This window comes from Sceloporus undulatus, chromosome 6, assembly GCF_019175285.1.
Source record: "Sceloporus undulatus isolate JIND9_A2432 ecotype Alabama chromosome 6, SceUnd_v1.1, whole genome shotgun sequence".
In the NCBI taxonomy this organism is placed as follows: domain Eukaryota; kingdom Metazoa; phylum Chordata; class Lepidosauria; order Squamata; family Phrynosomatidae; genus Sceloporus; species Sceloporus undulatus.
This window is the reverse complement of record NC_056527.1, coordinates 85,929,671-85,947,652: the sequence shown is the minus strand read 5'-3', so window position 1 is coordinate 85,947,652 and position 17,982 is coordinate 85,929,671. Positions and strand designations below refer to the sequence as shown.

At 38.8% G+C, this 17,982-nt stretch overlaps 1 protein-coding gene across 7 annotated transcripts in view; it reads right to left on the bottom strand.

The window, feature by feature from the left end:
* MAPT (microtubule associated protein tau) overlaps positions 1-17,982 on the bottom strand; it is a 95,911-nt gene that overhangs the window by 51,588 nt on the left and 26,341 nt on the right. For 6 of the 7 annotated variants that reach the window (XM_042473402.1, XM_042473407.1, XM_042473409.1 and 3 more), the window contains one exon: positions 4,887-4,976. In XM_042473402.1, coding sequence (XP_042329336.1) covers positions 4,887-4,976 — 90 coding nt within the window. Of the gene's footprint in view, positions 1-4,745; positions 4,977-17,982 lie in introns of all 7 variants that reach the window. The other variant, XM_042473401.1, reaches the window with a different exon arrangement.

Here is a 17,982-nt window from a genome sequence, read left to right as displayed (position 1 = left end):
TATTATTATTATTATTATTATTATTATTATTATTATTATTATTATTATTATTTCTGAACTGGAGTCACTTCCTTCTCCTTTATAGCCTTCCCTGTGATTCCATCAAAATAGAGAGCCAGTGTAGAGTGGTGGTTTGACAGATGGACTATGACTGTGGAGACAGCTTGGCCATGAAACCCACTGGATGACTTTGGGCAAGCCACACACTCTCAGTCTTAGGGAAAGGCAATGGCAAACCTCCTCTGGACAAATTTTGCCAAGAAAACCCCATGATAGGGTTGCCTTAGGGTTGCCATAAGTCGGAAATAATGTGAAGGCACACAACATCAGCAAAACAATTGTCAGTCCCCAAAATACCAGCTTTCCATTTTTCTGGCAACACCAGCAATACTAGTAACATAGCTGGAACCCTGCAAATGATCAGTGCAGATATCCTGAGAGACACCTCAACAGACTGAAGTGCTTGTCCTCAAAGAAGGGACTTCAACTGAATTTATTCACCCAATTATGGCACCCCTGCCTGCTCCAGTCATATTTAGTTCTGACTGGAGTCAAACTGATGGAAGTTTCCTAGGCAGAGGAGACACTTTGCCCCAAACCTCAAAAACAGAGAGACATACCCCCTACCCTTTCAGTCCTGTATGTCTCTCTGTTTTTGAGGTTTGGGGCAAAGTGTCTCCTTTGCCTAGGAAATTTCCAAGACATACAGGACTGAAAGGGGGGGTGGCATGGAGTAAAGCTTCCAAAAAGTTGAATTCTAGCTCCCAAGCAAAAAACCTAGGTGTGTTTCCACCAGCTGACCTATAGCTGAACAGTAACCTCAGCATGTGGTTTGCACAGCAGAGTCTCCCATCCATACTCTTTAGCTCTGAGAGGTGCTGAAACACACTCTGTGCAGATGCAAAAGTACTATATGAGAGTAACAGAGACCATAAACAAGAACTTAACATTCTGCATTGTTTCTGTTCCTCCGGATTCAAAAAATGATGTGGAGTTTGGGAGGAGCAGTGAGGTGATACTAAATTATTTAGGGTGGTTGGGGAAAGAGTAGATTAGGAAAAGTTCTAAAATAATATCTCAAAATCAAGGGAATGGTGGATTGAGCATTAAAATAGTAAATGAAATTTGCATGTGAGCAAGTGTAAAGAGATGCACATTTGGACCAAAAATCCATTAGTAAGAAGAATGAGCAGAAGAGTACTGTTGAGCTCATGTCCTTGAGGGGTTCACAAAGGTTGGTCATGGAGTAAAGAAAATACTTGAACTGACAGGCCTTTGGTCTAATCCAACTGGTTCTTCTTAGTTTTTATTAATGGATGCCACATCAAAGCAGATCTCAGTTCCATGTGTGGCTCTTCATAAATGAATGGACCTCCAGCCCAGTGTGGTAGATGCAGGCAAAGAACTACTCAGAATAGAGAATGTTAGGTTAAATGTATCAGTGGTTTGAGATCAGTCATAAAGCAGTTTCATATGTCTTGTAGAAGAACTGTTACAAAGGCATTCCTGTGCTGACGAAAGCAGGAAGAAGATTACCCATTAAAGTAGGGGTGAGCAACAAGCAATACAGTACATGCATTTTAAGAACTGTATTCATTGGTTTTATATACTGCTTAATAAATTATTACAAAACATATACAACTGAGTCCAAAAATAACATTAAAGCAATTAAATTGTGGCAATAATTATTTTGAGAGTATAAATTTTGAGAGGCTTGGTCCTTAACAGTAAATAAAAAAAGAGGAAAGGATAATTTTAGTGTGTGTGTTTTGTTATGAACTATTGGAAGACTGACCATCTCACTATTTTTTAAGATCTTCCAAGGGTTTCCACTGCTGCAGAATCTGCTGCAGTGTCAAAAAGTATCATTCTTTACAAGCAGAATCAGACTTCTGGAAGTACAATTCTACTTGAAAACAAAGTCTATGGAAAGCATACAATCAAGGTGAGCACCCCTTATCCAAAGTGTTTGAAACCAGAAGCATTCTGTATTCTGCATTTTTAAATTTTTATTTTGAAATACCTGCATTTGCATAAACATAATGAGACATAATGAAGCTGGAGAGAGACTGAGGATCTGTGAAATGATGGGAGGCATGGATTCATGTTCTTGTTGTGGGCTTCACATAGGTTGGTCATGGATCTCCAGCTATGCCTCTCTCCAGCCTTGTAAATACAGTAAAAGTACATACTATGCTACTTGTGCTGTAGTTCAAAAACTTTTGAATTTTGGAGTAGTTTGGATTTTGGAATTCTGGATAAGGGATGCTCAACCTGTATTATTTAATAGAAAAACAGTGGGGGGGGGGGTCTTCTTTCTCTAGAGCAGCCGCAGTAGCACATTAGGAATTGGGGACATGCCTCACCCCTACTCCCAGAAGTTGCCCACACCTGCATTGATGTTTCTGGAATAGTGCCAAATATATAGATACAGAAACAGATTAGAGGGAAATGTCATTTTAAAGGCTCGTTTTTTGGAACTGCTACAACCATCATGCTGGCCACTGATAGAATAATGAAGTAGAATTCTTGTATTCTTCTATCCATAGACATCTCTAGCATTTGACACCAATCTGTTCTTTGCTCTCGGTTACCTAATTGGACAAATTATGACTATGCCCTGCTGCTATCAATCCTGTTTAAAATTTACTTGGAATTTGCCAATGCTCTCAGTTGAATTTAAGTCCAAGCATTTATAAAACTGTACCCTACTGAGGTGTGTTACAAAAGTATATATCACTCATCTTCACTCAGTAGACAGGGTTGACCTAGATGTTTGTGACCTCTAGTACATAGATTACAGAGAACACTGACGGAAATGGTGGAAAACACACAGACTTAAAGAGGCAACATCTGACATCTAGGCAATTAAAGTAGTTCAAAGTTTCACAAAAATCACGGGAGCTCTGGTTTAGAATAAACAGGCTTCCTGTATGCACATCTTTGGTATGTTGCTTTCTAACTATAAAATCATCCGCAGAAACCAAACAAATGTAGTTGTGTTGGTTCAGAAGAAGAAAGAAAAGCAAGTGCATGGTTGATAATGTCTTTATTAAGACTAGCCAGCACAACAAAAAATATCTGATAAGTGAAATCTATATAAGAAAAACTAATTTCACGAATCTTAAATACACGCGCGCACACACACACACACATCACACATTAATTAAGGCTTTTTATCCAATTAATAGTTTAACAGTTAAACTTTAACTCAAATCAAGGGACAAGACAAATGGTGCGACAAAAGGCAGTTGTTTTCTGAAAAGCTTGCCCTTTCTCCTAATTATGCTCCTTCTTCTAATTTCCGTTTATAAGATTCCCACGCACTTCAAACTATTTCCTAGTTTAAAATTTGACTCTCATTGTGAGGGATGATGAAGCAACTTTGTAACAGTTCTGAAAAGTGACAGCAAAGATTGAATTTCTGAGAGTACAGGTTTTCTTTTTCATATGCAATGCATACCTCGGAGTATGAGAATGCATAAATCACATCACATCAAATACATTACTATTGCCATTCTCAAAATGATTAAGGATCTGGCCCACAGATAAAATTTTGATGAGCAAAGTATCAAATAAAAACCCATCTTTCTATCCTGTAACCAAACTGATTCTCCTGCACCAAGAAGAGAATGGAAAAGGGTACTGACATCAACGGAAAAGGACAGTATGGATCACACATTACATCCCCAGTTTGGTAAATCACACTACCTCTGCCTCTTTCTCCTTCAAACAACAGCTCAGGCTAGTTTAACAGTTCTCAGTTAACATCCAAAAAGGAGAAGTGCATTTACTGTCAATTTACTACCTAGGATTTTAAGTCACTGTGGTTTAAGAACCCAGTTAGTAAACTAGCTTTTGAACACAGTTCCCCCCTTCAGATGTAACAGAACTGTAGATTATCCAAGCAGGATCAGTGCACAAAAGGGGGCGAACATGGGATGTGGACACATATGGGCTTGATGCTTGTTCCTAGCTTGATAGTCTATAGCATCGCAGAAAGGGAGTATTATGTCTATCTGAGCCAGTATGAAACTGCCACGGCTTTAAAAACAAGTACTGTTGGGACATAGTTTTTTTGTGGGTTTTTTGGGCTATGTGGCCATGTTCTAGAAGAGTTTCTTCCTGGTGTTTCACCAGCATCTGTGGCTGGCATCAACTATGGATGCCGGCCATGAAAGCCTTCGACTTCACTGTTGGGACACTGCTTGGAGGCAAATGGCTACACATACTTCCCTTCATAACTGGCTGCAGAACTGGATTCATTAACATTTTTTGACTAGGCTACTCAGCAGCTGAACCACAATTATGAGTGATTCTCACAGTACAAAATATAACTCATTCACTGGAAAGCATATTATTATGCCCAACAATCCATTAATGAGAGTCCATTTGACTTTGTTGTCATTTAACTAATTTGATTTGTCATCAGCTTGTACATATTTGATCTATCTGCTTTTTCACTCCATGCCATGAAGCAGGCTGAGCCTCCAAAAGCTCTTGCTGTAATAAACAAGGCGGTCTCCCAGATATGCACTTGTTTTTCTTCTTCATGCTGCAACAGACTAACGTAATTACTCTTCTAGAATTTAAAAACATCTTTACGGTCACTTTTCTGATAACAGCCATAGCGTTTAAGTGACAAAGCTCTGGAACAGGATGCATCACACCACTGAATGCAAAGCGCTGGCAGCGAGTGGCACAAACATGCACTATGTCACCTGTGACGAGGATTCACAACTAACCTTTCCTCAACCCATTTACGCTTGCAGGCTCCATCCCCACAGACAGCTTTTCTCCATTCTTTTTGAACTGGGTGTCACCATCCTTCTGGATTCCACCCTGTGGAAGAAGCTCCTTCCTGTCTCCCACCTGAAAAGGCTCACCTGTCTGGTTCCACCTAGCTTGGCTCACCAAATGGTCATCTGTCATATTGAAGTCCTTATGCTGGTCGGCCATGCTGTCACAAAGGTTATCTAGAAGAGAGGGGATAGCCATCATTAGATAATAATATTAATAAAAGTGCCCCACTACTTTGGAACAAATGCTTTTCATATTTATTACACTAATATTTTCACTGACTAACCCATGCCAAAGCAACAAATAAAGTATTTACTATCACTTTCCTTGTTGTAGACACCTCCAGGAAAATACACCAAATCATCAAATTTCCTTCAGCCATTATTATTTCTAAATTACAAACATGGTTACACTCCATTGATAATATTCTACAAAGCAGGTGACCAAAACAAGCTGCATGAATTGAGGCTGCATGATGGAGACTTGCTCGAGGTCTTCTATCAAGAGACAGGGGAGCATTTGAAGCCTATCTCCAACATATTTTCCACCTCAAATGTATTATCTCAAATTAAAAGCCATCAAGACTAGAGATTTGCTTGCTATCCCTGAATACCAACAGCCAGGTTCTTCAGGAGAAATGACTGAGCCTTTCCACGGCAAAGTTGCTTAGGGAACAGGAGCTCCACCAGCCACAATATCCTAATCATTTGGGGCAAGTAATTGAAGGACTGTCTGTGTTTTAAGATCAAATTAGGCGGTCCTTCCCCAAATTTCCCCCTCTCTCTGGAGTGAAATCAATAGTGATTAAGGAAAGGGGTTTTGCAGTTAGAATGTCCTGGGCTGCTGTCCCACTGCAGAATTAAATTCAGTTTGACACCACTTTATCTGTCATGGCTCCATCCTATTGAATCCCGGGATCTGTAGTTTGTTCAGGCACCAGAGCTCTCTGTCAGAGAAGACTAAATGTCTCACAAAATTACAAATCCTAGGATTCCATAGCCATGAGCCATGGCAGATAAAAGTGGTGTCAAACTGCACTAATTTTGCAATCTATATGCAGCCCTGGCTACAGAGTGCTCTTCACAGAATGATTCAGGTGGTACTGATTCTATCATCCCTTCATTGTAGAATGTTTTAAGGTTAGTTTTTTGAATGATGCAGTTTTATTTCCTTTACTTGAGAACTCTCCTGCTATTTTTGTTTTAACTGACTGATGTTGTTGCTTATGTTTTAAAACATACGTGGGGGAAATGTGACCCTCCAGTTGTTGCCAGATAGCAGCATTCAGCATTCCTCACCATTAGCCATGGTGGCTAGACCTGATGGGAGTTGCAGTCCAACAAAACATGGGGGGGGGGGCAAATTTTGCCCACCTATATTTAAAATGTAAGCCTTTTTAACAGTCATTGGACTGAGAACTGGAGTGTAAATTTCCACAGATTGCCATCAATTGTGAATGGAATGGTAGTATGGAATACATTGACATGTTAATGTTTGTATGTAGAAGTTTTTCATATAAAGAAGAAAACAATTCCCTAAAGTGGAAAAGTGATATTCTTCAGGAAGACACTATGTATTGAGAAATGTATTTATCTGCTAACTCAGAGAATCCCAAAGCTCTTTTTTTTTGTTTCTCTTGCTATTCTGTCTGCCATCCCTGAACCCAAGTATGTTGTCTATACAATTAAAATTATGTCCTAAATCACATTTAAAAAAGGAAACATTTGGCAATCAGAAGATATGCTTTCTAGATTCCCTCCAGTAAATGCTACAGATGTTTGCACTGGTTTATTTAAAACAGAAGAGGGAAAAATAATTATGCACTTAAATTAAGAAGATCTTCAGGTTCAGAGGGGAGAATGGCCAACTTAAAATAAACTACTGTAATGATTATATATATATATATATATATATATATATATATATATATATCACATGGTTATATCCGTTCTCTTTCTGTTATTAGGTCAGATGTCACTTGATACCAATTGCAGGGCAAGTAAACAAACTGACAACAACCATGCAGGTCACAGCAAAGCAAAAAGAAAAATTATCACATCTCAATGTGTGAAAAGCAGCTTTCTAAAGCCACCATTTTAATTCCTAGGAAGAAAATGAAGTCCCTTCAAATTAACTGTTTAAGTGAAATCCCAAATGGGTCACAACTACTATACAGTTCAGTGAATGTTTTCTCAAAGATTCCAAGCTGAGACTTTTGAAAGGCTATATGGTACAATAGTAGTATCAAGGGTTGGGGGGGGGGGAACAAAATTTTACATTACTCTCTTGTGAGTTTCTCCATCTCTAGCAATTTGTGCTGATCACTGGATTATAGTACTGTATATGATATTAAAAGGTGCAGAGAAGAGAATAAAACTATGAATTTTAAGGGGATCCTCAAGTTGAGGACCTTGTATGACCTTAACATCCCAAACAACTCATCCACAAGAGGGCTATCTAACAACACTATTCCAGTGCTACCCCTGAGCTTTGTTTTTTCCAGTAGATACCATGCACCTAGTTTGTTCCTGAAGACACCTTGGATGCAATGAGGTTCTGCCTACATCCCACCTTCTCCATGTAACTGGAGCTAGCTTCCTAGCAATGGGAATGTATTACATAATAACCTTGGGAATAGGGTGTAATAAAAGATATCTACACTTGCAAATTTTATCTCTCCTCTCTTTTCTTGCTGTGAGAAAATACTTGGCCAGAAGAGAACACCAAGAGACAAGAAGAGAGAGCCTAGTTATAACATGGTTGGTATGTTGGTTTGTCGTTGTTGTGTGGCTTCAAGTTGTTTCTGACTTATGACAACTCTATTATAGGGTTTTCTTGGCAAGATTTGTTCTGAGCCGAGATTCAAACCCTGGTCTCTAGAGTCATATAACAATCGAACCACTACAAAAGTTGAGTTATTAAATGTTATTGGCATTTCTATTTAAGGTACTATTATATTACACTTCTATGCATTCCTTCACTATGTTTCCTTGCTGTAATGGATTCTGAGCCTTCAAGATGTGACAGGATTTAAGACAGAACAAAAACTTGGAAAACCATGGTTCCGTTGTAGAAGAAAGGTTCAAAAACTGTGCATGCTAGGAAAACGATACAACTTGCTAAGACAGAGTATAAAAAGGGAGGAAGTTAAGGACGACTAACACAAATCTAGAAGACTAAAAAAGAGAGATAGAACTATTTTGAAATTTATCTTTATTAGGATACCTGGGGGAGGGTGGTTAAGAGACTGAGGTTTGTATCATTTTTTATACTTAATATTGGACATGAAAAGAAGTGTTCCTCTTCTTTGACCTCCCCATCAAACAGTCCATGGCCTGTTACTGACTGCCAAAATAAAGCTGCTTCGGGTGTCTTTGGAGGTATGCTATTTAAATGATGCATGGGTCCTAAGAGTCCAGAGGTCGCGCCAAAGCCATACTCCATTCCTAAGCACTGGAGGGCAGCTTTGGTGCAGCTTCCGGATTCTTAGGATGCACGCATCATTTAAACAGCAATACCTCCAAAGAGACCCAAAGCAGCTTTATTTTGGCAGTCTGTAACAGGCCCATGTGCCTAATTTCAACAGATGAACAGGCTGGAAGTGACCATACACTGAGATATGAATGTGTCCTCTTTAAGAATATGAATGTTTTAGGACATCTCTGCCAGACAACCATGTGGAAATTTCATCCATAAATCAGTAACTTCAGAGTCAGACCTCCATGGCTGTGAGCAGAAAACTGATTGTCCCTTAGGGTAGATGAATATGACATATAAAACTAGATGAATCGTTTGCTAAGGGAATAGTGAAATGTGTCGCCAGAGGCTGCTACTAAAGTGGTGTTTAAATTCTGGGAGAAAAGAGAATAGAAGGCAAGGGAGTGGGTGAGTAGTCTCTATGGAGTATTTTTAAGAGGAATTCACAATTCTTTGATGCAGCCATTTCATAAAACTGGTGCATAAATATGATGTGTTAAACCAGAGGAAGTAGGAATAAGGAGATACGTTTTCCTTTCTCTATTGTTTTTCCTTTCTCTGTTGTAAAAGAGAATCACAGATTACACAGCAGAATAAAACTCTAGAAACTCTATAATGAGTGCTTGTTACTTAAAGCCTTTCCAAAATGTTCTATCTTGAGCATACTTGCTACCTAACTTGTTTTCTCTGTCCCATCTCTTATTAATTGGTAAAAATATTTATCTACTCAAGGTTTGAAATAGCTCTTGGTTTAACACCCAATCCTTCAAGCAAAGTGGATAACTGAGTTGGACACATTTTGCCGGCCTTATCGGAGTAAACCTAGCACCTCTAAAGCATGTTCCCTGCCATGGTGCACCCATACAACTCTCTGAGGGTCAGTCCACTTTATCCCCATAAGATGGACTGCCATTTTGCAGAAGGAATCTCAAAGCTCCATCAGATATATTGATGGCAAACCTCTGCACTTGATAGAAACTCTTGCAACCTACTGGCTCAAGGTGCTGGTACAGGCTTCAGAATACAAGCACAGAAAGGGGAAACATCCCTAGAAGTATTGAGAATTTCCAGCTCTTTTTTATCTTGATTTTACCTGAGTATTCATAGTTTTGCATCCAAGCTCTTTCTTGAAACATCCCTCCCTCCCTACTCTCTAGTGTTCATCCTCCTTGCCCTTTCACTAATCACTTGTCACATCTAAATTCAGGCAAGGTTTCAGAAACTGCCTTTTTCTAATTCCCAGTGGAACCTTCTTAATTATTAGTCAAAGGTTATGCTCAAAGTGATAAAGTAGCTCAGCAATATTACACCAATTAAGCATTGGGCTCATTTTCTAGCACTTCTCTTTCCTTCATTTGAGCTCTGTTGAACCTCTCTCCTAGACACAGTCACCGTTTCTTGGCAGTGGCCATCTCAGTTAGTTCTGGCATATAACACAAATAGATAGCCCTGGAGTGGTATGTTTCATTTCCGGAAATACGGGGTTAATTTAAACGGACCTAAAGAAAGGGAATGTTGGCAATGTTGGGAGTTTTCCTGGGAATACTTCAGGGTGGGAAAAACATGATGTAAATCTCCAAAATAAAATCTATTTATACAGTAGCTAACTTGTACATTAAAAAAAAACAACAACTCATTATCCTCCAGATACTTCTCTGCATACATGCCAGGATTTTTCTATGTTTCATGGTTTTAAAGCTGTAGCTCCAGCAAACACATATCTTTTGTTATTCCACATGAATTACTTCTACACACACAAAGCCTACCATATCTTATCTCATTCGTCTAATATATTTTGTAGGTCCCCTGGGGAAATATTGTCTATTATTTCCTTTCTTTTAAATGAAAATACTTTAACAAGTCTTTTCATTTGAAAAAAACCCACAAATCAGCTTACTGTGTAATTAAACAATAAAATACAATTAATAACAACTATGATTAAACAGCAGATAAAAATTCATCCAGGCTTAAGCTTAACACATTCACGCATCAGATACCTCCTCCAAGAAAAGAAAGCCTCCAGACGGAAGGCCATGAACAAAAAATGGCGAGGGGACATTAAGGGACAAAACAAAAACTATAAGTGGACATCCAGATGTTTCTGGTTTTTATTCTTATTACGATGGCCTAGTCAGTGTATTATGTGTGTAGACTCGAGATAACCTATCAGTCTGCTTGTTACTCTCTCTAGGTTAGCATATGTTAAGTCAAACTTCTGACGATGAAGAAAATGATTATTTTGTGACATAGCTAATATGTCTGATTAATACAGCATGAGGAAATTATACAAGAGGCTGCGCACAACCTCAGCACATTTGTGTAAACTGGGCCATCTGCCCTACTTTGTCTTAAATCTCTCCTCCAAACATGAGCATTTTGAAGCAGGATTGTTCCTGTGTCCATCTTTATTCTTTCTGCATATTTATATATATAAATGCACGCATGCCCAAATACACATTTTTCAAATCAAAAGATTATTTTAATAAGATATTAAAATCTGAGGCATCTGAATTTAATTAAAGAACAAAGGAAGCTTTGATGCTAGGGGTTAGGAAAGAGACTCTTGTTTGTTTGATTTACATTAAATGCAAGGATGAAGCAAATCAGATTTTCACTTATGAAAGTACACTGCGGTATTCACAACAGTGGACCCTCACTATCTGCTGGTGTTTGGTTCCAGGACACACACACATTCCATGGATACCAAAATCCGTGGTTGCTCAAATCCCATTATATACAATAGCATAGTAAAATGGTGTCCCTTATAAAAATGGGAAAATCAATGTTTGACTTTTTTTGGGAAGGGTAGCCATGGATGGTGGAATCCATGGATGCAGAATTCATGTATAAGAAAGTCTGACTATACTACCTGCATACAAAGTAAATCATTGCAACATACATTAGATTTTTCTTCTGAGCAGTAAGTAAATACATAAGGAATGTTTACACATTGAATTAATCCAGACAAGACAGAGATATTGTTGATTCTGGGTTCTATGATTTCTGTCTGGATGTTTGACCTGACTGGGATGGCAGTAATTCCACATTCCACAGAATCAATACACAGCTAGGAAATGTTTCTAGACTCAACACTAATTCAGCACCAGTCCATACCCAAATCAAAGTATCCTTGAAAGATTTAACCTTGCAAGACTTAAATCATGGATTTATGAATGGTCGACGAGGGTGTCATGCAGAAGGCACAGACAACTAACTGATTCAAAGCTCCCCAAACCAATGGGTGGGTGAACTGAGGCATATCACTTATGTGAGAACCACCAGATGTGTCTTCCAAAGGAAGCCTCTTCTTGATTCAAGGCAACTCAACAGAGGTGGCATGTAAATGTGGAAGATGAAGGCCATGTCATGTCCTACATTTATCTTAGATGGATGTGATTGTTGGTAGTGCAGAGGAAATAGCTGCACTGTAAATGGAGTGATCAGCAACTGATCACAACAGAGATATCTCAATCTTCTTGTAGCATGTTAAAATGCATCCAAGACAAGCCACAATTTAATTGTGACAAAAAGATGTTGAAATCACTTTTTGAATCAAGTTATTAGAAATGTTGATTTTGTCATCAGTGACCTGGATTGGGTCAGTCACTTGGTGTATATGAATCCACGTTATAGGATGTTTCCACCTCCATCGCTGGAAAAGGCACAGACAACGAACTGATTCAATTTTATTCATGATACTTTTTATGTTTCTTGTTACACTGAATTTTAAGGAATATTTTTAGTACTGTATATGCAAATGAAACCAATTTTCAATGCAATAAAAATTAACTGTATACAAAAGGTTGTGTGCATCTGTCTCTATATATTGCTAGAAAAGGGGCCCATAGCTTTCATTAAAATCTCAAAGAAGTGTGTGACCCCCAAAAAATGGTGATACAATACTGCCTTAAAGCATCTAGCTTTATATTTGGTCTGGTTCCTCATGTCAAGCATGTGCTAAATAACTCCTTCTGTGCTTGGAGATTTCTCTGGGGACTAAGCATACATAGATTTGGTCAGCTTGGGGCCCAGCCCAGCCCTATTTCTATCACCCTCAGCTCATGCAAAGTTGATGGGGGCTGGAAGGACAAGAAAGGGGAGGAAAATATGAAACCAAAAAGAGGTCTTCCCCATGTTCTAGGCAACTTTGAATACTAATATGACTTCTTGGGCTTTGCTAGTTGTTGCCATCTCAGGGTCCACTCATTCCATTCTTTTTAAGAGGCTGTTTGTAGCAATATCTTGCATCTCTGTTAACATACAGTACTTTCATTTTTTTTCTCAACTAAGCACAGTTTGCTGAGGTGTTCCTATGGATGCTAGGAATGTAATATACGAAGTGGCCATCTTCCCCATTAAGTATCATCTTCAAAATTTTGCAGCTTACTTGTGCAATGAAAATTCATCTTTGTTAACTTTAACAGTGCCAGCAGCAATATTTTTAATGTTGAGCAGAATTGTGCTTCCCTCCATCAATAGGGGATGAATATCCCACATACGCCATGTTCAGTCTATAAGCCCATACTGATGATCAGGTTTATGTATCTGGTCAGTGCTTCAACAGGAAATCTCAATGTATGTTGCCTTAAGTTTCATGAAGGTAAAAAGGTAGGCTATAGAGGGGGAAAAGTTTTCTCTCTGCATCGCTGGAGGCAATAACTGTTCATTTGAATTATCAATTTGACACACAGACTTTTTTCAGATGAGTTGCTTTCCTTGGGTTTGTTGAATTAATAGTGCTGTTTTTTATTATTCTTGACATCTTAAAACTACATTAAAGACTAAACAGCTACTGTACAAAACAAGGCAGAAAAGAGAAAGAAAGGTCAAGATGAAACCAGAAATCTGTTACTGCTTTATTCATTTTATATTATTTTTAAGTATGTATGGTTATTGGGAGTCAGTGTGATATAACGGTTTGAGTGATGACTATGACTAGGAAGACTAGGGTTCAAATCTGCATTTGGCCATGGAAACCCACTGGGTAACCATGACCATGTCACACACTCTCAGCCTCAGAGAAAGGCAAAGGCAATCCCCCTCTGAACAAATCTTGCCAAGAAAACTACATGATATAGTAGGTTTGTCTTAGGGTTGCCATAAGTCGCGAACAATTTTAGGGCACAAACCCACAACGTGTGGTTATTATTTTTATTGCAATTTATTAATACTGTTAGCCACTCTAATAACTTAATCGGAAAGGATAATACAAATGTATTCAATAAATAAATACTAATCAATGCCTACCTAGAATTTAATTACTAGAATAAGGAAACATCAGTTATGGCTCCAACCTGCCTATGGCCATTTACAGTTTAGCCATTCCTGATGATATTGCAAGGTTCTGCTTCAAAATCCTAATGCATTTTTTCCTCTGTGGTTTCCAAATTAGATTAGGCAGGAGGAAGACATCACTCTTCCAAAAAGGAATTATTTAGCCTTAAGAAACAAAAGAACAGTCATCCATCTGAAATACAGATTACCCTTGCTTTCCTGTTTGTTAAAGGAAACTGTTGTCTTTAAGTAAAGCAGTGGGATAGGTTTAACCTTAAGGGATGTACTCTCCTTCTCGGTAGAACTGTGGGTGCTTTGGAATAAAAGCAAAATAGTAGCTTAGGAAGGTGGTCATAGATCTGTTGAACAAGATGCAACTGAGCACATGCTTGGTCCAGAGATTTGTTTTCAGTAGTGGAACTGTCCAGAAATCTTTTCACACACATATCAACTCCTGTTTTATTCTCAAGCTTTTCTTGCATAATTTGGGAGAGTAAAATAAGAGAAACTAGAGCAAAATTGTCCACCAGGAGGAACAAGGAGCCCTTTTATTGCTATTTTTAAACCTCTGAATGTTAGAAATCCTTGCTCCTCTAGAGCTGATGACCATGAGATACAGATTATTGTTAACTGCCATCAAGTCAACTTTGACCTATGGCAACCCTATGAATGAGAGAACTCCAAGCTACTCTATCATCAACAGCATGACAGTCCCATTCTACTTTATACTGCCTACCCTTTTTTAACACTATCTGCAGCAAAAATCAGAAATGGTTTAGTGACATCAAGTTTATTCTTCCTGGTTTTGTAATATGCTATTCTTTAAGGCAGATGGTCAATGCAGCAATCAAGGGAAGTGACACATTGACCCTAATAGAGGTTTATAAACTAAAGTTTATAATTTCCAAAACAAAGCTGTTATGGAATAAACCCTGTTTAGAATGTAATATCAGTTATACATATAAGTATGTATGCATGCATGAAGCACCACCTACTTTAAAGCCAGTCAATATTTTTTCCGCATCTCATATAACTGAAAACTCATTCATGGGTTGTCTATAGCATCACACAACTAATTCAATTTCAGTAACATGGCAGCTAGAATCAACTGGCTCTTTCACAGATAAAAAGGGCCAAAGTGAACTCTCACCATCAGAGAAAAAGTTAATCCAATGCTCTACCTCAAGCCACATCACCTGTGAATATAGAATTTTGTGACCTGAACAGGTTCCTTGCAAGGATCAACGGAAGAAATAAGGTTCAGGTCCTATTAACTGAGGCGCTAAACAGACTGGTACTTTGTGCTGACCTGGAGCTGAAAGTAGGGAGAGATAGTGCCATGTTGGCATGCGTCCATCCACATGGGACACATCATGATGATGCATGGGCATCGGAGCGCCCAAACGGCACTCTGTGGAAGGAGCATCATCATGGTGTGCTAGCAGCATTATGGCGCCCCTTCCAGGAAGCTGTTTTCAGCAGCCTTTTTTGCTCCCGAGAGGGAGCGGATCGTTGCTGCAGCATGCAGTTGCTGCAGCACAATCTGGGGTAGAAAGGGGTGGCATGGACGAGAGAATAAAGCAGGGCGTGGGGATCAGTGCTACCAAGACAGATTACACTCTTGCCTTTCACCAGAGGATGGTTCCTATATATCCAACCTTCAGTATGAACACAAACAGTTATGTTGACTGAAATTTTATAAGTTCTTTGGCATCGTTTCCGTTTCCGGCTTCTTTGTTACATGGCCTTAAGTTTTACCCTTGATTTCTCCACGGGTCATATCAAAATCCATAATTTTCGCCCCCAAACCTGCCCTCGACTTATACGTGAGATCGACTTATAGTTGAGTATATAGGGTATGTCCAAATCTGAGACCCAGGACATTATTTAACACTGCCTTAGGCATCGACCAAAACAGAAAGCTCTACACTATGTAATCAGAGACCTAGGTAGCACAATACAATTTTCTTTTACATAGCAATTTCCCAAGATCCAGGGGACATAGACATTTTGCCACAAAACAGTGGACATAGGTTCAGGAAAGGCCCTTTACAAAAGCAGACATAACCAGAATTTACTTCCAGTTTTGGAAAAACGAAAAGTCCCAGAGCCCAAAACATGGCCCAACCCAGAGCAAAATTGTCCATTAAAGGAGAGGAGAAGAAAACAATTTTTAAAAAGAAGGCTATTTTTTTTTTTAAATTAGGTAACTCATTTGAGATATGATGCTGGAGAAGAGTGCTGAGGTTACAGTGGATGGCCAAAAAGGCAAATAAATGATTAAACCTGAACTCTCCCTGGAAGCCAAGATGATGAAACAAAAGCTGTCATACTTTGGTCACATCATGAGAAGGCACAACTAGCTAGAAAAGAATAATGCTAGGGAAGGTGGAAAGCAGTTAGAAGAGAGGAAGAAGGCAAACCATATGGATGGACTCAGTCAGAGAGGCCACAGGACTGAATCTACAGGACTTAAGCAGAGCACTAGAGGATGGGTATGTGTGTGGAAATGTCTCATTCACAGGGTCATCACAACAACAACATCGAACTCTACATGGATGGTACACTGCACACAGTTCCCTGGCCACAACCTGTTTCCCCATTTTATACTATAGTTGGATTTTTAAAAATAAAGTACAGATGGAAGATACCATGCAACAACATAATTAATATGCTTTATAAAAGCTTTGAGTCACATTGTGATTCACTATATTATCATTTTTAAAAGACAACCAAAAGCAGTGGTTCCTTTTATTGCCATAAGGCAATAAAATACACATATTCATATAGGACTTTTTATCCAACTATACAAAAAATGAGACAATTAAGAAAACCTACACAGATATTAGTGTCCTATCAACAGTAGCTTATAACTATAAAACAGAACCAAGAGATTGGCATAGGCAAGACTACCTTCTAGATCTGCAGCAATCCATACTACAGAAAGGGCAAAATGAGGCACATATACTTTGAGATCTTTAGTGTTAAGCTGGGCGGGGGAGTCCACAATGTACTTATTGCCTCCCCTTCTCCTGAGCAGAAAATCAAGTGAATTGACATGATGGCCTGAATCCTGTTGATCATCCCAGTTAGTACAGACAATGGGGTTTATTTATGTTTTGACTTGTTCAATAATTGATTCAATGGGTCTAACTCTAGTTGGGACTAGTCAATAGAAGTGCATAGTGCAAAATGGGGAAGGGGAACAGCAACGACCCAAATAGCTATTCCTTTCCCTTTTCTGCAAATGGGGACACATAGTGTAACCCTGTAAAACTGACTATATAGATGCAACAGGATTACTGTACTCAGTAGTCTCATGATGGGCAGCATGCTGACAGCATCCAACATCCATCCTTTATGTAATAAATGTTTATGATGATTCACACAGCCACAACAAAGTATTCCTTTACAGCCATTTATTAAGTTATTCTAATAACCCATAATTACACAGATAAGTATATTTTTACATTAATGGGTAAATAAGGAAGGGGACAGAAGAATCCATGCAATCCACACTAATCCCAAACAGGAATCCACTAATTCCTCTCTCCCCCCCCTTCCATTGATGTACCTATATCATCATAGCCACCCATTTTGCACTTTAAAGAACAGTGATTCTCCCACCTCCAAAAAGGACTTTCCTAACCTGATTGGGATGGAGGGGGGCGATTTAATACCATGTTTATATCCTGGCAGACTGACTATGGCAAATGCCATACCCTTCTGCCTTCCTAGTGGTTTCTTTCTCACGCTTTTGCTGTCCCTGTATGAAAGAAAAGACATGTACAAAAAAAAAAAAAAAAGAGTATTCTTGGTCAAAATTGAGTGAGAGCAATGAGAATGATTAATAAGAGATACTGGGCATGTCCTTTCAGCACTTAATAAAACTTTTTGGCTTTGGTCTCTGGAGGCTATGAATCTGATATGGGCAACACATGCACAACTCCATCCCCATTGACAATCTCCTTGTCTCCAGCCCATTCATGATTTAAGCAACCATGTCACTATGATTCACTGTATTTATCTAACAGGTTTATAGGCAAGGAATACTCAGAGATGGTTTTGCCAATTCCTTCCTCTTAAATGTAGTCTACAACACCCGATGTTCATTTATGGTCTCCCATCAAGTTCACTTCCATGTGCAGATGTGATCTGGCACCTAAGTACTGTTATTTCTTGAACCCAGACACTTCACTCCAGCTGCATGTAGCTCATATCCAGATATACTGTATTTCATAGCCTCTACTTTGAAGCTCTGGCATTCCAAAATGGAAAAGGAAGCCTTGAAATTAATTCCTCACATTAAGATATTCTCCTCCTATCCCAGGCACACACTAAGAGGAAACATCCCTCTACATTTGACAAATGGAAAAAGTTTAAGTACCTTGGAAAAAACCTAAATCCAATAAAGGATCAGGGCTGGGGCGT